The 17,140-nt window shown below is 43.9% G+C and overlaps 1 protein-coding gene across 1 annotated transcript in view; it reads right to left on the reverse strand.

Moving 5' to 3' along the window:
* LOC138300326 (uncharacterized) overlaps positions 1 to 17,140 on the reverse strand; it is a 160,522-nt gene that overhangs the window by 79,036 nt on the left and 64,346 nt on the right. The window contains exons 3-4 of the mRNA XM_069239556.1: positions 13,982 to 16,106; positions 12,747 to 12,899 (exon numbers count right to left, since the gene is read on the reverse strand). Of these exons, the coding sequence (XP_069095657.1) occupies positions 12,747 to 12,899; positions 13,982 to 16,106 (2,278 nt within the window). The remainder of the gene's footprint in view (positions 1 to 12,746; positions 12,900 to 13,981; positions 16,107 to 17,140) is intronic.

A 17,140-nucleotide genomic window follows, 5' to 3' on the forward strand; every position in this document is an offset into this window, starting at 1 on the left:
TAATCATACAGTCTTACAAGCCGCAAACCTTGCTACTGTATTATCAAAAGTGCCCCAGTGGCATAACACACGTGCACCTGCTTTTTCGCATCATGGCACTTTGGTATGATAGAAAAGGCCACAGATGCTTGGGCCCCTTCTGTAACACAAGGGCCCATTCCCCTCATGTGCACTGGGATGTGGCCCTTGCACCACTCTATTTTATAAATGCAGGCACAGACGCAAAGGAATTGGCAGGGTGTACAGACTGTGTACCACACAAAGGTGGCATACAGTCAATGCACTCCCCCAAGGGAGCCCCTAGGAAAGGAGGAAAAGCTGACATCCTCCTCCCAGACAGCCATCTGCAGTCGAGGGAAGTCTCTGACTGCACTCGCCTTCATGGGGGTATCTGTCCACCCCCCAGTTACCACCTACACACTGACAGGCAACGGCAACTTCAAACAATATGTCTTTCACTAATGGATTGCTCCCAGGCAGACAAGAGTATGTGGCTGCACTGCGGGCACAGCATTCATTGTGACAGGGTGCACTGACCTGCCCTGCACACAGTGCACCAAATTAGAGACCTTCGCTGTGTGTGATGTGGGCCCTGATGTTCACATCTACTATCACCTGTGTTTCTTTTTCAACAAGGAATCACTATCAAGTCACATGTAAATGATTTGGTACATAACCCCAAACTGCAATAATATAAAATTTCCTAGCTTCAGTAACAGAAAGCTTCAATTCTATTAAGGACACAGAGGCGAGGATTATGCACTTTCCTTTCTCCACTGTTACACAGCAGCCTTCATAACAGCAGAATTTTCCTTTCCTAGAAACTTTAAGGAATGATCAGAAGAATACAACCAAGATACAGCTAGGGAATTTATCCCAGTAAGTGTTACTTTTCATATTTTGAGACTAAGTGTAATGCCAGAACTGTGTCTTAACCAGCATTTCTTGAAAAACCGAAACTGTGGTTTCACACCTTAAGGCTTATGAAGCCATCACAGAGAAGATTCATCCGGCGGGGGAACGTCAACTCCTCATTTAACTATGTAAACCATATAGGGCAGTGCCATTCCCCACTATCGCCGAATGGGTACGGTATGTCATGCAAGATGCTGCTATTGACATGTCAGTCTTCAGTGCACACTTTGCGAGAGGCGCCATAGCTTCCAAGAACGTCTCTTTGGGGGCTAAGCTGGATAACTCCTTTCATGCAGCAAAGGTTAACTGAATCCACGTTCAAGACGTTCTACTTCAAATCCTTACCTAACAAGGCCACCACGGACATCAGTAAGCTTTGAAAAATCATAATCATCGTCTCCAATCCTGACACAGAATATAACATTTCCTAGCTTTAGGAATGGAAAGTTTCAATTCTGTAATGGCCCCTCCCGAATCAGTATACTTCTGCCCACCCTAAGTTGGGGATACAATGATCTGATGAAGGGCTATGTAAAGCATAAGAATAGATGTTACCGATTTTCAGACCTATAATCCTGAGGGCCCCTGAAGGGAAAAAAGGAATTAGTCACAGCTCATTTCACTAAACCGCCCTATGTCCAATAAAACATGCCTAAATATCAGTATTAAGCATACCAGAGACAGCACTTAATTGTCCTGGCTGCTGAGCAGCGAAGAAAGAGGGGGCATAAACAGTCAGGACAGACTTAATTATGGACTCTCTTTACTGTTTGGTTATATTCTTCTAATCTTTCCCTAAAGTTTCTGGGAAAGGAAATTTTCTGTTTTTATGAAGGCTGCTGTGTAATAAAGTGGAGAAAGGAAAATGCATACCCCTCATATATAGAATTCATACTCAGAATTACTCTTCCATTTCTCCAAATATTTGACTGAGCAGAGTTAAGAAGAGCCATGTTGTTGGCAAGGAGGTTCTACTGCAATACTGAATACACCAATCATCCAAAACATATAATCAGCCATCATAATGGGCAGTCCATTATTGCCACTTAGGCACATCATTAACCTTCCAACACTTCTCATTTCACTCTCCGCCCACACTCCCACTGCTGCGTCACCATCAGAAAACCAAGAAATGTGCCAACTCCTGGATTCAACCACATGCCTTTCTTCCATACTAACCTTTTATGTATGTTTAGAAAAGACCATCAACTTACTTGTGATCTGAAACGGATGGAATGCAGAACACCAGCAGTACACAACAGTCCATTAATCAAAATAACTTAGTAAATAAGTAAATAACTAAATATTATAGCTCTATGGTAAAAATGGAGAGATCTTTCGCCCTCATATGCAAACCAATTAAAGGCGGCTTACACTCCCATCACAATAGAAATACTAGAGGCTAGCTACGTTCTCACATATTGACCTGGTAGACAGCATCAATCTGCTGAGATGTAAGTTGGATGTGGGGGTCTGTAGATCTTTTAAAATGGCTTTCGTCAAGTAGACACGCATATCTCACACTGGAAGCAAGGAGTTTCAGATTTGACAGAGTACACACATTTACAACGGATGGCCAGTAGGCAGCCTTCCTAACTTGGGACACAGATAAAATGTTTGCACTTCTTAACTTGTGAGCCAGGCCTGTGCCACAATCAATCCTTAGTCATTAGCTGGTCATGGGGACAGTAGTCACTAATGTTGACAGGAGGTACACTATAGGAGAGCCACACATCCAACAGAGGTGAGTACCTGGCTAGCAAGGAATATGTTCCAAAACCTGAAAAACACCTGATAGCGGACAGAGGAAGGAAATGAACCCAATGCTTACATCTACAGTTACCTGCCTTTCTTTTTCAACAAGGAATCACTTGCATGTCATATACAAATGATTCCCTCAGTTCAGTGTGTAGGTCTTTCTCCCTCTCCCCCAACCTCCAGCTTCAGGAATGCCAGCAATATACTTCCACTATCTAAGAAAATAACCTCACCTCCCTCTTGTGAAACATGTCAGGCTTGGGGCATCCAAAATGGACCCCAGGGCTTTCGTTACTCTGGCTTATTTAAACACCAAGCATGTAGCACTCAGGCCACATATACAAAACAAATAACCTTGGTTGTTAACGCTAGGATCCTTTTCAGTAAGTGTATAGAAGGTGGAGTGTACATGAGTGGGCCAGTAGGCCTCCATCCAGTGACACCCATAAGGAGTTTCAACTTTGGATCGATATGCTGCCACCAGAACTCTATGTGCTAAAACAATGACAAGGTCATGAAGCCAACAGTCAGTTCAATGAGGGCACGCTTGGTGCTCCCCTCCAGGTCACAGGACTAGTAAAGAACCTCACTCATGTCAAGAGACTGGCCTATGCCTCTTTGCACATACTAGATCAGTGTGAAGCATTTGCCAAAATCAAAACTCACGATACCACTTGGGCACTTGGTGCAGGGGAACATGACTGTACCCGATGTACGAGACATTCCCATCCCAGCACAGCCCACACTCCTCGCCAGCTGGCAGGCACTCCTTGGGAGCAGCAAAATGACAAGGTACACCATTTCATTATGACTGCTCCCTGCGCTACACCTCAGACTTATATTCAAACCTCTCTTGGTCTCTTCTTATAAGGAATGACCTGTTGCCTGCATCATGCTTCATCAGAAACCACGGAAAGCTCCTGAATAATTGTGACTGGGCTCCACAAACGTTTCTGACAGGCCTGACAGTTTTCAAATTGAGATGCATAGTAATTTTACTGGTGCAAAAATGAAACACTGTTCAACCTGGTATGTAACATCAGCCCAGTACCTGTACACCTGCAACTTCCTGGAACAAACCCAGCTGTGAGATTGCTGAATAATAAAAGTTCTGTTTAAACTATATTTGCCTTTGGTGTTTTAATCGGTGCAACAGAGAATAAGGGATCAGTACAGTTCCAAATGCTAATATATGTTTCACTTCAGCCTGTAGAAGTTGAACTCATCTGGAGATCGTCTGCTCCCTATTGCCATGGACCCAGCATTATTTCATTTTAAGGCTGCAGCTTGTTTTGCTTAATTATGGATCTGCCACATTTGGCACATAATTCATCAGCGTCTGCCTAATTTGCAGATTTTTGATTCTAGTTGAAACGATCAAAAGTTACTAAAAATGCACCGACGTGCTGCAGCACAGTAGAAGGCCCTTTCCAAAGATTGACTGGTCACCTTTCAGTACTTTATTGCTGTATTTGAGAATCAAAGTGGTAATAAGAAGGTGAAACATTTGCTAAGACAGTGGGCCTGATTCAGATTTTGGCGTTACTCCATCACAACTGTCACAGATATCCCATTTGTCAAAATATAAATCCATAGGAAATAATGGGATATCAGTCACTGTGCTGACGGAGTAACCCGTCCACCAAACTCTAAATCAGGCCCAGTGTTAACAAGAATGAAAATGACAAAATACTGAACTAATACTGTCGTAAAATATAGCGCGTTATGCTGCATAATTTGCCTTTTCCGCCCACGTAGTTTTGCTGACTCTGCCACATAATTTGGTTCTCTCCTGCTGCTGAATTCTGGTGGCCTTGCCTATGGTTTAGTAACCATGCCAATCTTAGGGGTAAATGTTCTCACAATTCCCATTCCAGTGCAGAGCACACCAACAATTTCTCTTGGTTGAACCCACTGATAGGCAGCTGAGGGCTTTGGACTTCTCTAAGACCCTCCTCCCCTGCAAGACCACAACTCCCAGCAGCCTCCGCTACTGGGAGGAGACCTGCAGCTGTTTTCCCGCCACCAGCCCTATTTAACTGGGCTCTTCCTGATGCGTTCGGACGGTGCCTGGGCAAAGCCGGGCCAAGGGCTTGCCCATCAGCGCCCATCAGAGCCCAGAGAAGGATGGGCTAGGTCACCCCTCTTTCGCCACAGTTTTCAGGTAAAGTCACCCTGCCTTCATCGCTACCTCACAGTTCTTTTCCATGCCTGTGCTAAGCATCTGCCCCTCTTACTCCCTGGCACCTGTTCTTTCCTCGGCTGCTAGCTTCCCTACAGTGCGCTCCCCGGGCCCTGGCAGCCAGTCCTGCTAGGCGTGCCCCTCCGTGTCTGCCTACCCACCCACTTCCCTGGCAGCATGCCTCTGTCCCCGGCCTCTCCTCCTGCCCACAGTACCACTGGTACCCCCGTTACCCTATGGGTAAGAGGTCCCCTGTGCCATTGGTTCCCGCTCACCCTACCCCCGCGGTGGCCAGTACCACTCCCTATCTCCCCATCTCTCCAGCACCCCATCTCCCAAAGGCATGGAGACTGCAGTGCGACCATGCAGCAGACATGTGCCGAGGATACCAACCACGCCTCTCCAATCAGACATACCGCATCACATACACCTGCCAACATAGAAGACGCGAACCTCAACCGTCTGCTGATTAACACATTCTCATTCGGAAAATATGCCACATAAATATGGGACACCATTACGACCCATGCCCTGGATGCAGTTTCTAATCACAGAAACCTGGCTGAATCCTGCATCCACTCCGAATATCACTACAACCACCCCGAAGGATACAACATCACGCACTCGGACTGATCCAACAGATGCAGCAGAGGCATCACCCTAATCTACAAAGAGAACCTTGAATGCTTATCCACCACAGACAACTCTAACGCCTTCATGGAGCACCTCCACTTCCTACTGTGAACAAACAGCAAAACCACCATCAGACGCACCCTCACCTACACATCTCTGCGATTCCGTCCTGCCTTCTGCAACACAATCCCTGACTTCATCACACCTTTTGCCATCGACTTGAATGTGTAATTAGTCCTAGGAGACCTCAACTTTCACCTGGAGAACACCGACAACGCCAACACGGCTGACCTCCTAGAAACCACAGCTAACCTAGGACTCAAGCAGCTTGTCACTGACCCCACCCACAACGCAGGACTCTCACTGGACCTCCTCTTCTCCGCCAGCAACAGAGTTACATACACCCACACTGAGGAGTTCACCTGGCTGGACCGATCACTACTACATCCATTTCATCATCTCAGAACCCCCCCCCCCCAACAACCCTGCCTCCACTGCCAGCGAAACACAGCACAGCTGGTCAAAGGTATCACAGCAACAATGGACCAATGCCCTCAACTTCTGCCTACCCACCACCACCAAAGACACAGAACAAGCGGCGGAAAACTTCACAAACTGGATCAAGGCATGCACTGACGAAGTCGCACCAAGGAAGCCCACCATCCCCAAGAAATGAACACAACACCCCAACTGGTTCACGGCAAAAGTGAAAACCCAGCAACATGACTGAAGACAGAAGAAAAGAAGATGGCACACCAGTAAGATCCTCGAGGACCGAAAATGATTCAAAGATGCCCTCAACCGATACCACCACCTCCTGAAAAACACCAAGATGACTGTCCTAGTCACCTGCATCAATGACAGCTCCAACACCATCAAGGAACTCTTCAACATAGCCATGCAGTTTACCAACCCCTCGGCAACAGAAAAGACCATCACACCCTCACAAGCTCTGTGCAACACCCTTTTGGACTTTTTCCACACCAGCTTACCTTGTGTAACACCCTCATTGAAAAGGAAACAGTATCCATCATGAGATCCATTCACCCCAGAGCCCAATCAGACCCCTGCCCCACCACATTTTCAACCTCAGCAATCATCCCATCAGCAAAGAACTCACGAAGGTCCTCAACTCCTCGATCACCACAGCCCACTTCCTCCAGAAATGGAAACATGTCAACGTGAAGCCGTTGATGAAGAAATCATCCACGGACCGAGAAGGACCCAAGAATTACTGACCCATCTCCCTGCTCCCAATCCTAGCCAAGGTCATCAAGAAAGCTATTAACATCCAGCTAACCAGACACCTTGAGAACAACAGCCTTCTGGACCCTCCAAAGCCAGCTTCAGAGCAAACCACAGCACAGAGACAGCTCTAGTCACATCCACAGATTACATCACAATGCTGCTAGACCACAAACAAACAGCAGTCATCATTCATCACCCTCGATCTCTCGGCAGCTTTGACACTGTATCCAACTACACACTGATCAACAGATTTGACGAGATCTGGAATCAAAGGAGCAGCCCTCAAGTGGATCACCTCCTACCTCACTGGAAGGATGCAGAAGATCATCATTCTGCTCTACTCCTCGCTCTCTACGAACAGAACCTTCAGTGTACCTCAAGGCTCATCCCTCAGTCGAACCCTCTTCAACATATACATAACACCCCTGGCCAACATCGCCAGGAGCTAAGGACTCGCCATCATCTCCTACACCGATGACACCCAACTCATCCTCTCCCGACAAACGACCAAACAACCATTAAGGACAGGTTTCAAAGATGCAAGAAGGATTTGGCAATTTGGATGAACAACTGTCTCAAACTCAACAAAGACAAGACAGAAGTACTCATCTTCGGGAAAGGCAAGGACACCCTATGGAACAACGAATGGGGCCAGCTGAACTTGGCCCTACCCCCAAACCCACGGTACAAGCCCGCAACCTCGGCATCATACTTGACAGCCAGCTATCCATGAAGAAGCAGTTCAGCACTGTCTCCTCTGCTTGCTTCCTCGCACTCCGAATGCTCAGAAAGGTCTTCAGATGGCTACCACCCAACACGAGGCAAACCGTCAAGCTAGCACTCGTCACCAGCAGGCTCGATGACAGCAACTCCATCTATGTAGGATTCACCACCCAGCTCATGAGGAAACTCCAGACCATCCACAGACAGGCTTATCCTGGACCTCCCAGACAGACACACATCACTCCTCACCCCAGGAAACTCCATTGGCCACCAGTTGCAAAGGGATGCCAGTTCAAGATGCTCACCCACACTTACAAGCATTACACAACAAAGGACTTACCTACCAGGGAACTCCGTTCCAGATCCCTCTACCTAGCAGCTATCCAGTGTATCCGCCAGGCATACAGTGTAGGCCGCTCTTTCTCCCGCCTGGCGGAGAAGCCCTGGAACACCCTCGACCTGCACCTCAGAGCCTCTCCATCACTCCAACAGTTTAGGAAGGACCTCAAGATCTGGACGTTCAACCAATAGGAACAGGCAGCATGATCGCAGAGCATGTACCCACAGCACCTCGAGACCCTCACAGGTGAAGCAGCCACTCTATACAAATCCTGATTAGAACAGGAGACTCAAGTCTATTTCCTGCATCATTAATGAGAATATTAAAATAATATGGGACACATTTTACAATGCTGAGGTTTTGCTCAAATTGTGCTGTCAGTTTTCTTAATCCTGACCACACACTACAAAACCACATTTGCAAAACCCCACAAATAGCTTTCTTGCGGATCATGATCCTTTAAGTCATACGTTCCCTTTTTTCCAACAGAAAATAGCAGTTCTCCTGCACTCCTCAGATAAAATGGAAAAATCCTGTGATATTTGTCAAATCAGGCTTCTTTTTTATTACCTACAATCTAAATGGTTTGAAGGTAAATGTTTGAAAGTACAAAGGCGTGAACATCAGTGAAAGTACTTCTGTTTTTGGGGGACTGCTTGATTGATGCTTGATTGATGAAGATACCTCAGCCTTTCATCCTTCTGAGTAACAAACATGATGGGTTATAGTACTGATGCAAACTTTGTAAGTATTTAGATCTTCCATAAGGGGTATTTATGTGCACTGTAACAGTCATTAGGTCTCTCCTACCAGCACACGCTGTTTTGTTGTGAAAGACCTATTGTGGGCTTACCAAGAACTTACAGTGGACTTAAAGTCTTCCCATTGCTTACCACTGGCTGGCTTGATTGTCACCCTTGTTTCCTTGCTTCTTATTTGATGGCCTTCTTGTGTTTGTCCGACCCCTGGAGCATCGCTTCTTTGACAGCCTCTAGACTGGCTGACTTGTGCCCTTCCTCTGCTCACTTTTAGGAAACTACTTTTTATGTCTTGCTTACTAGGCAGCGCAAATGTTCAGGTTGCAGACGACCTACTGTGAACTTACAGAGGGCATACAGCCTGCCACATGCTTACTACTGGCTGGCTTTATTGTCTCTCTCATTTGCTTATCCCTCTGATGAAGCATATCCTCTTTTCAATTCTTTTGGTTGGCTGAAGTGCATCCTCCCATTATTCACATTTAGAAAACAACTTTTATCTTTTTCATTCAGCACTCCAAGAGAGTCCATTTGTTTTTAGCTCTCCCCCTTGCGTGATGCTTCACCCCCTCAAAAAGCCCCACAGTGTGTTGCTCATCACACCTCTCATCTTGTCTATAAAAGCACAGGGATAAGTTTGCTGGGATATGGCTAAAGAGCAGATTTTAAAGATTGTTTTTTAATTCATCTCCTACCTTCCATACACTGCATGAAAGCCTATGTTGAGGCACACAAAGGCATTTTATGGCACTGGGGTAAAGGCTATCTGCTGCACTCACTCAGTTGGTGTCTGAGGCAGAAGGTGTATTTGATCATGACACTATTCCTGGAGGACCATAAATCTGCTACCTGATTACAGGAGGACACAAATGGCTTAATCCTGAGGAAAGTAAATTAGGCATTGGCATACATTTTCTTTTACCTTCTAACACTTCTGTATTATTTTTAAATTCTGCTCAGAGTTTCCAGAGTGAAAAGCATTTGAAGAATAAATTATGACACCTAAAAAAGGACGAAAATATAGAATTTAATGTACAGTGTTGAGATACTATAAAATAGGTGTTTGCTTTTCCTGTCTTTTACTTTTTCTAAACAATATTTTACAGGAAAAAAAACTTGGCAAAGTCAACAGCTCGGCGAGACCTATTTGTTTCTTTTGAGTTAAGCACTCAATGTGCATGTGTTTTCCAGCTCACTCCTGTGTTTCTCTCACTCATCTTGCAAATCCCCACCCACATACACTATGTGCTAATTACGAGTGTGTTGGTCACTAGACCGAGAGACTCGAGGAAGGCGGTCTGACCGCCACCGATGGGGCGGTCTGACTGCCACATTACAACCCTGGCAGTCGGGCCACCACAAAACCACCAGCTCTGCCAGGATCGGAGATCCCGGCGGTCTGGAGGTGGTGGTGGTCCTAATCTGCCAGGCGCTGCAAGCAGCACTGCCCTGGGGGATAACGACCCCTTTCTCCGCCAGCGGTTTAATGGCAGTACCACCAGCATGAAAATGCTGGTGGAGAACGGGTGCAGGAAGCTCCAGGGGTCCTTCACTGGCCAGCACCATCACAATGTTCACTGTCTGCATTGATTTGCACTCTTCCCTCTACAGCGTCGTCGTCGGCTCCATTACGAGCCAGAGACAATGCTGTAGGCTGTTTCCCACTATGCCAGCGGGCGGAAACTCAGGTTTCCGCTCGCTGACCTAGCGGGGAACTCCCAAGGGGGCCGGCAGGGAGGTATCCACTATGGCGGTAACCTCCCCGTTGGAAGTTCGGCGGACGGTGTAAACCGTCTGCCGAACTTATAATCAGCCCCTATGTGTTTGCTCTCTATCTCGTAACTGCTTTCTTTCTCATGTACTCCTCCACGTGTACCCTCTGCTCCAGTCCCTGGTGTGCTTCTCCATTCAACCTCTGTTGCTCTCTCCTTCATGTGCTTCATTTTTAGTTTATAGACTCCCTGCCCACTCCCAGTTGCTTGCATCCCCACAACTCCTGCTGTTTAAAAACAAATATATATCATATATATATATAAAAAAGCACTGGCAACGCAAGTAAGTTCCAAGGGTGAGACCTACTGACTTAGGAAAATGCTTGTTGTATTAGAGCTGTTTTAAAAAAAATACAATTGTCTGTTTTGGCTTGAAACATAATTCTCCTTTTCAGAACAGAGCAAAGTTTAGAACCAAACCCTTTACAACCACGATATTTGTGTGTCTGTATGTGTACAATGGGATTATACTTACTTATAAGATACTTACATTTCCTTTGTAAATGCACGCATAGTAAAGGCATATGCATGGTAGAAAATTAATAGGTAAGTTTGACCCCATTTCTATTTTTGTATTAACACATATCGTTCTCTCTATATCTATACCATTACCATGCATACAAGGGAAATTAAAGTATCTTATAAGTACGTATGAACCCATTACACACACACACATACATATATATGTGTGTGTGTGTGTATGTATCACCCCATTAACCCACAAATTACCCTCAACACCCAACACCCAAAACCCATAACCACCCTGAACCCTAAAAAATACCCTTACCATCCAAAAAAACCATACCCACCCTAAAATTACTCGTCATTTAAAAAACCCATTCTCAACCTAAACCATAAGATCACCCTTATCTCCCAAATACCCACCCTACAATTACCCTTGCCTCCCAAAAACCTAAACCCACCTTAAACCCCTATATTACCATTACCACCCAAAAACCCATACCCTAACCTTAAAATTACCCTTACCACCCAAAACCTATACCCATCCTAAACCTAAAAAATACCCTCGCCAGCCAAAAACCCATACCCACTCTAAACCATAAAATCACCCTTGTCACCCAAAAATCCATTCCAACCCTAAAATTACCCTTGCATTCCAAAAACCCATACCCACCTAACCCTTAAAAATACTGTTGCCATCCCAAAGCCCATACCCACCCTAAACACTAAAATTACCATTACCACCCAAAATCCTGTATCCCCCATAGTAAAAATATATATATATTCATTCTCTCTCTCTCTCTCTCTCTCTCTCTCTCTCTCTCTCTCTCTCTCTCTCTCTCTCTCTCTCTCTCTCTCTCTCTCTCTCTCTCTCTCTCTCTCTCTCTCTCTCTCTCGTTCTCTCTGTCTCTCTCTTGCTCTCTCTCTCTCTCTCTCTCCCCCTGATTTACAGTTTGGCGGATATCCCATGGCACTTGTAATACAGTTGACGGGATAGCTGTTATGTTTGTGACCGAGAATGCCATCTACCAAACTCTAAATCAGGCCTTCAATACTTACCTGCAAAGTACTTACACGCAAAATACAGTCGCAATAAAGTCTGTTTCGTTGCAAAGCCTTCGTTGTAAAGACATTCGTGGTTCTGCCATCTTGGTAAACGATGTTTCTAATTTCTAAGGCTTGGTGAACTAAGTGGCTTTGCAGTTGAAAGTCACAGGATGTGCGATGGTAAAACCCCAAATCACATTGTTCCAAAGGCACATTGCGAGCCGGAAATGTCTGTTCGCTTGTATTTGCTGCTTACATGGAAAACTAGACACTAAAATGGCCACAGAAAATGAAGAGTTCATTTTTGAGGCGCGCTGCCTCATATGTAAAAGAGTCTGGTCACAGTGCAATGTTCACTTTGTGGTGTGAGGGATGTACAATACCCTCAAGCTACTGATCACATTTGTTAACTGCCTGTCACATTAAAGTTAATGAGGTGGGAGGTTTGAGACCTCATGAATCCATTTTGGTATGCTGGCATGGAGGCCTGCATGGAGTAGCAGATCTTTGTCCCAGCATTCATATAAACAAAATGGCATTATATTGCAGTTGATGTCCTTTAAGTGGACATGTGCTCCAATAAAACACAGGTAGGATGCTTTGTGCGTGTGGGGGGGGGGGAGGATTAGGGAGTGCAGCACTCCACAGGATCATTGTATGCTCCCTTTAACTCAACATTCACAGAGTGGAAACACTGCCCTCCTCTTTACAAATCCAAAACACCCCCCTTTCAGGAAGTGTTAAGCAACCAATGGTTTGCGACCACATTTTTCAGAAAACATTAACGAGTGTCATTGCAAATAGTAAGGAGGTACCCCCTTTTACCGCACCCATCACCCACCTCCTTCGGTCAGAACAACCCACAGTAGGGTCACACGTTGCACATGGTATGAGTTCTAATGAATTACCTTTTTCATGAGCATGCTCTCCTGGGTGACTCTATCTCTAATACGGAACCAGTCCTCAGTCAGCTGCTCAGTAACATAAAAATGCATCCCCAAATGGTAGTACGGGAACAAGCTAGACCGTGGGATGGTCAATGCCATCTTTATTCCATTGCACTGAAAAAGAACAGAAATACTCATAATTCTGAACCCTTGTCAAGATCATAAACACAACAAAAATGGATGCCCATGTTTATGTTTTAAAAAAAAGGTAAATGAGTATAACGGAAGACAAAAGGAAGCATAACCATTGCTGAATCGGTATGATGCTCGACTTCCTGCCCTTCGCAGCAACAACAGGTAGCCCCAAGACTTGTAGGGTATGCCCCTGTCTGTATACTTCAGTGTCTGTCTAACGGACTTCACTTATGGGAGGACCATTGCCACATGTGTACTTTCTCATGAGTACATTCACAGGGCTTCAATGATCTGGGTCACTGTTCCAGTGCGTCAATCAATCAGACAGCATTCTTGTGGTTGGTCGCCATCACATGTCAAAGTATCTGGGAGTCTCGCACTGAGATGCATAGTCCTGAAACAGGGGACTACTAGAGATTAATCATGTGCCCTGTAATAATCGGTCACTAAATCACTGGGGAATTCTCACCAAAATATTAACACTATTACTACGACAATGCAGTGATACAATGCTCATAACTCTTACATGAAATTATATCGTTTTAGATTAGAAGAGCACAAACATTAAATCTTGCTTGAACCCCATTCTCTGTCAACAGAGTGAGCTTCTTAATTCAGTTTAAAAGTAGGCTAATTCTGTCAGGAAAGTTGTTGCTTAGAAAAAATGCACTCTGAGCAAGAACTCTTGGCTAGACAATGGCAGAACCAAAATGCAGAGCAAGGAACTTCTGATATTTAACCAGTGCCATAACCAGTAGCCTTGACATTGTCGACCACAGAGGAATTATTTTTGTACAATTCTTCTTCCTAATGTTTTTATCTTCGAATATTTTATCATTTTTACCTTGGTTGTAGATGTTAGCACAATTGTAGGGTGGTATAGTAAATAGATTTGAGGTGGGATATTTCTTTTTTACATCTACCCGTATGGCTTCTTGAAAGATAACAATGATATAAATCAAAATAAATTATGTGCACTTGGAGCCTGGAGCACGCTAGATCATTAAAATGGTTCATCACACAGTATTGCTATTTGTAATACCACTGAGAATCAAACTCACCATGGTAATAAAAGCAGTTCTTCCTTGACCATATTTTTTGCATCTTGATAACACAAGGCCAGAATCCAAAAGTGTAAACCGGTCTCCTTCTGCATCTAAGAAGGCCCTCCTCAGCTCTTCTAGAAAAGAATGACCACATTCTTTGATTTTTATTCCATATGCATCTTGAACAGATATCTTCATCACAATCGCAGAAGTCAAATGTGCTGGTCCTTTTGCTCCTTGCGTCCAGTAGCTTAATGGTTCTGTCATCAGACAGGCCACTCCATAGTCCACGCTTGCTGGACTGATTGCGATCCTCAACAAATCAGAGTTCCTAGGTTGACTCCTGGGGTCAGTGTCTTTGAACCTCATTATAGATTCTTGCACAGGTTCCCCAGGAGTAAGAGGACTCTCTCTTCGAAATCTGTTTTCATTTGTCTTTTCAGAGCCAATATCTGCATCCTGGAATGTTGTTTTTAATACTGTCGAGTCTAACATTAGATTATGTTTCACACTCTCTGAAGATATCTGGTCACTTGGTTCATCCTGGAATGTTGCATTTAATACTGTTGAGACTACCATTAGATTACAATTGACACTCTCAGAAGATTTATGGTCACTTGGTTGATCCAATTTGTGGTCACTAATATCATCAGCACTTAAATAAGAATCCATCTCATCTTTTCCAACACAATTAGCTTCATTTGAACACTTCACACGGTTATAGTAATGGCATTGATTATTAATCTGCACTCCAAGATCCACAATTTCTAAACTTGGGCTTTCGGAAAATTGGTTTTCAACAGCCAGCTCAGGCATCAATTCACATATACTAGTTTTGTTCAATAAGGTCTGATCCAAAATATGCTCATTTACACCACTAGCAAATGGTGTCTTTCCTAGTTCTTGTTGATAGTCTTTGATCTCACACAACTGTGAAGAAATAATTCCAGACGGCTTAGCAAAATGAGGATTCTCAAGTTTGTTGATTTCTGAGCACCAGATGACACCACTATTTTTAAGCACTTCATGAGGGTCCTCTATCAATTGGCCCCCCCCTTTACTTTTTCCAAAAGTCCTACCAGAATTGTCTAGACAACAAACTACCAAGTTTAATCCATTTTGTGGTATTGTCATGAAATCACTCTGTTGTAATGTGGAAGTAGCCTTCTGTAACTCTTCTTGGTTAGTAGTTGATTTTGCTACCGATGGAAAATACACTAAATACTGACATTCCTCCACGCTTTGCTTTATTGCATCTAATGCAGGTGTTGAATTAGATTCACATGTAATGTTTTCAAGATTCAGATCTTCATTAATGAAAGTGTCCACACATACCTCTTCTGAATGGCTCGTGGTGTTCAAATTTGGCATGTTACGCAAGTCACTATATGGTCCTTTGTTCACATGGATGTTGACATTATATATGTCAAAATCACAAATCTGCATGTTTTCTTCTTCGGAGTACACTGTGGGAATTATTCTGCCCTCAAGACTCATTGGCGGTCTGGAACATGGAGTCACAGACTTGATACATTCCACATCATCTATATTCTTCACCACTGAATTTTTCACAGATTCCTCTTTTTGTTGATCTATTAAAGAATGAACACTTCTGATTTGCATTTTTTCCACTTGCGTCTGAGCCTCAAATTTTGATAAATTGTAATCAATTGGCTCCAAAGGCTGCTGCAAAAACGTTGATCTAGAATTATTCCCAAAACTAAACGGTACTGTGGATTTTGAAAAATTGCTCCGTTCAGAGCAATGTGACTGAACATTTGAATGCAGAGAGAGGTGTAAGTGGTGAGAGTCATAGGCATCCACTTCTTGGTGGATTTTACTGAATCCATTATAGAAGCAGGGTTCATATTCTTGGACTTCGGTGGGCACTGTCTCGCTAACTGCAGTCTTGACATGGTGGTGGCTCTGGATCCTTCCAGATGGTAGAAGGGCAGCAGTGATATCAATATCAGTCTCTGTTGTAATAGGAGATATGGGTAGCCGTATGTAACCTTTCAGATCCCTGCACTGCTCCTCAAGTTCTGTTTCTGTTGACCAGTAGAATGTTCCTTTTCTATTCATTTTATAAATGTGGGTATCTTCAACAGCTACAAACTCCAAGTTGCTTTCTGGCAAGGCCCTACAGAGAAATAAAGACAACACTTTTATTCAATAGAACTTCAAGACATTAGTTAAATATCTGATATAATACTCACATTTTATGATGATTTACATTGACAGATATTAACTCTAGGTGTGATGGAGCAGAAGCTCTGGTCTTAGAGAGATTTTTGGGGCGCACATAACATAAATTTTGTGGGGTCCCTCTCTAGTTTTCTGCTAACATTAGCATATCATTGAAAATAAAAAAAAATAGCATGGGACACATTTTGAGGCAGCTCAGCATATAGGGCTACCTAGTGGTGGCCAGCATTACCTGCCTTAGCATGATTTTGATATATAAATAAATTTAGCAGTGGCAGCACGGGGCTCAGACAATAGCGGGCCCTGTGGCAACAAGCCTAGTTACCACTTCTTTTCATTACCCTGTGTTAACCTTTCCTAATCTCCTCTTCTCCAGAACATATCTTCCATTTACAACTTTCTTTGCACTGCTAGTTTTATTTATTACTTCTGGTTTTCAACATGAACAAAGGATTTGTTTTGTGAACTGAATCCAGTGCCAACAAACGGTTTCGGACTAGAATATAAATACTTTAGGGGCTGCAATAAAAGCAAACTAAAATGAAAAGCGTGTACTGGAAGCCTCAAATATGAAGTCAGCAAAATATCCCAAAACCAGCAGATTTTGATGGGACATTGTTAATATCCCACTCGTAGCCATACAGGTGTGAACTATTTGTTGGGGCAGCATTTTTAGTAAGTAAAGTGGCTAGGGAAAGAACTAGCAAAGCAATGCTCGTGGTATTTTTGTGCAGCGGTGAAAGATATGCCCTTTAATTATAGACACAAGCTTTTACATTTTACATTTTTCTATCAGTTACGATACACAGGAGAATGTATTGCTCAGGTTCATGTCAGGTAGCATCATAAAACGCAAGCAATGTACAGCCATAAATGCGGCGTTTCTGCATATAGCATGGTATTGCCCTGCAGTGACTTTACACTTGAAAGAATCATTCAAGACATTAAGGGCCTGATTTATGAAAAGTT

Source organism: Pleurodeles waltl, chromosome 6, assembly GCF_031143425.1.
Source record: "Pleurodeles waltl isolate 20211129_DDA chromosome 6, aPleWal1.hap1.20221129, whole genome shotgun sequence".
Taxonomy (NCBI): Eukaryota; Metazoa; Chordata; class Amphibia; order Caudata; family Salamandridae; genus Pleurodeles; species Pleurodeles waltl.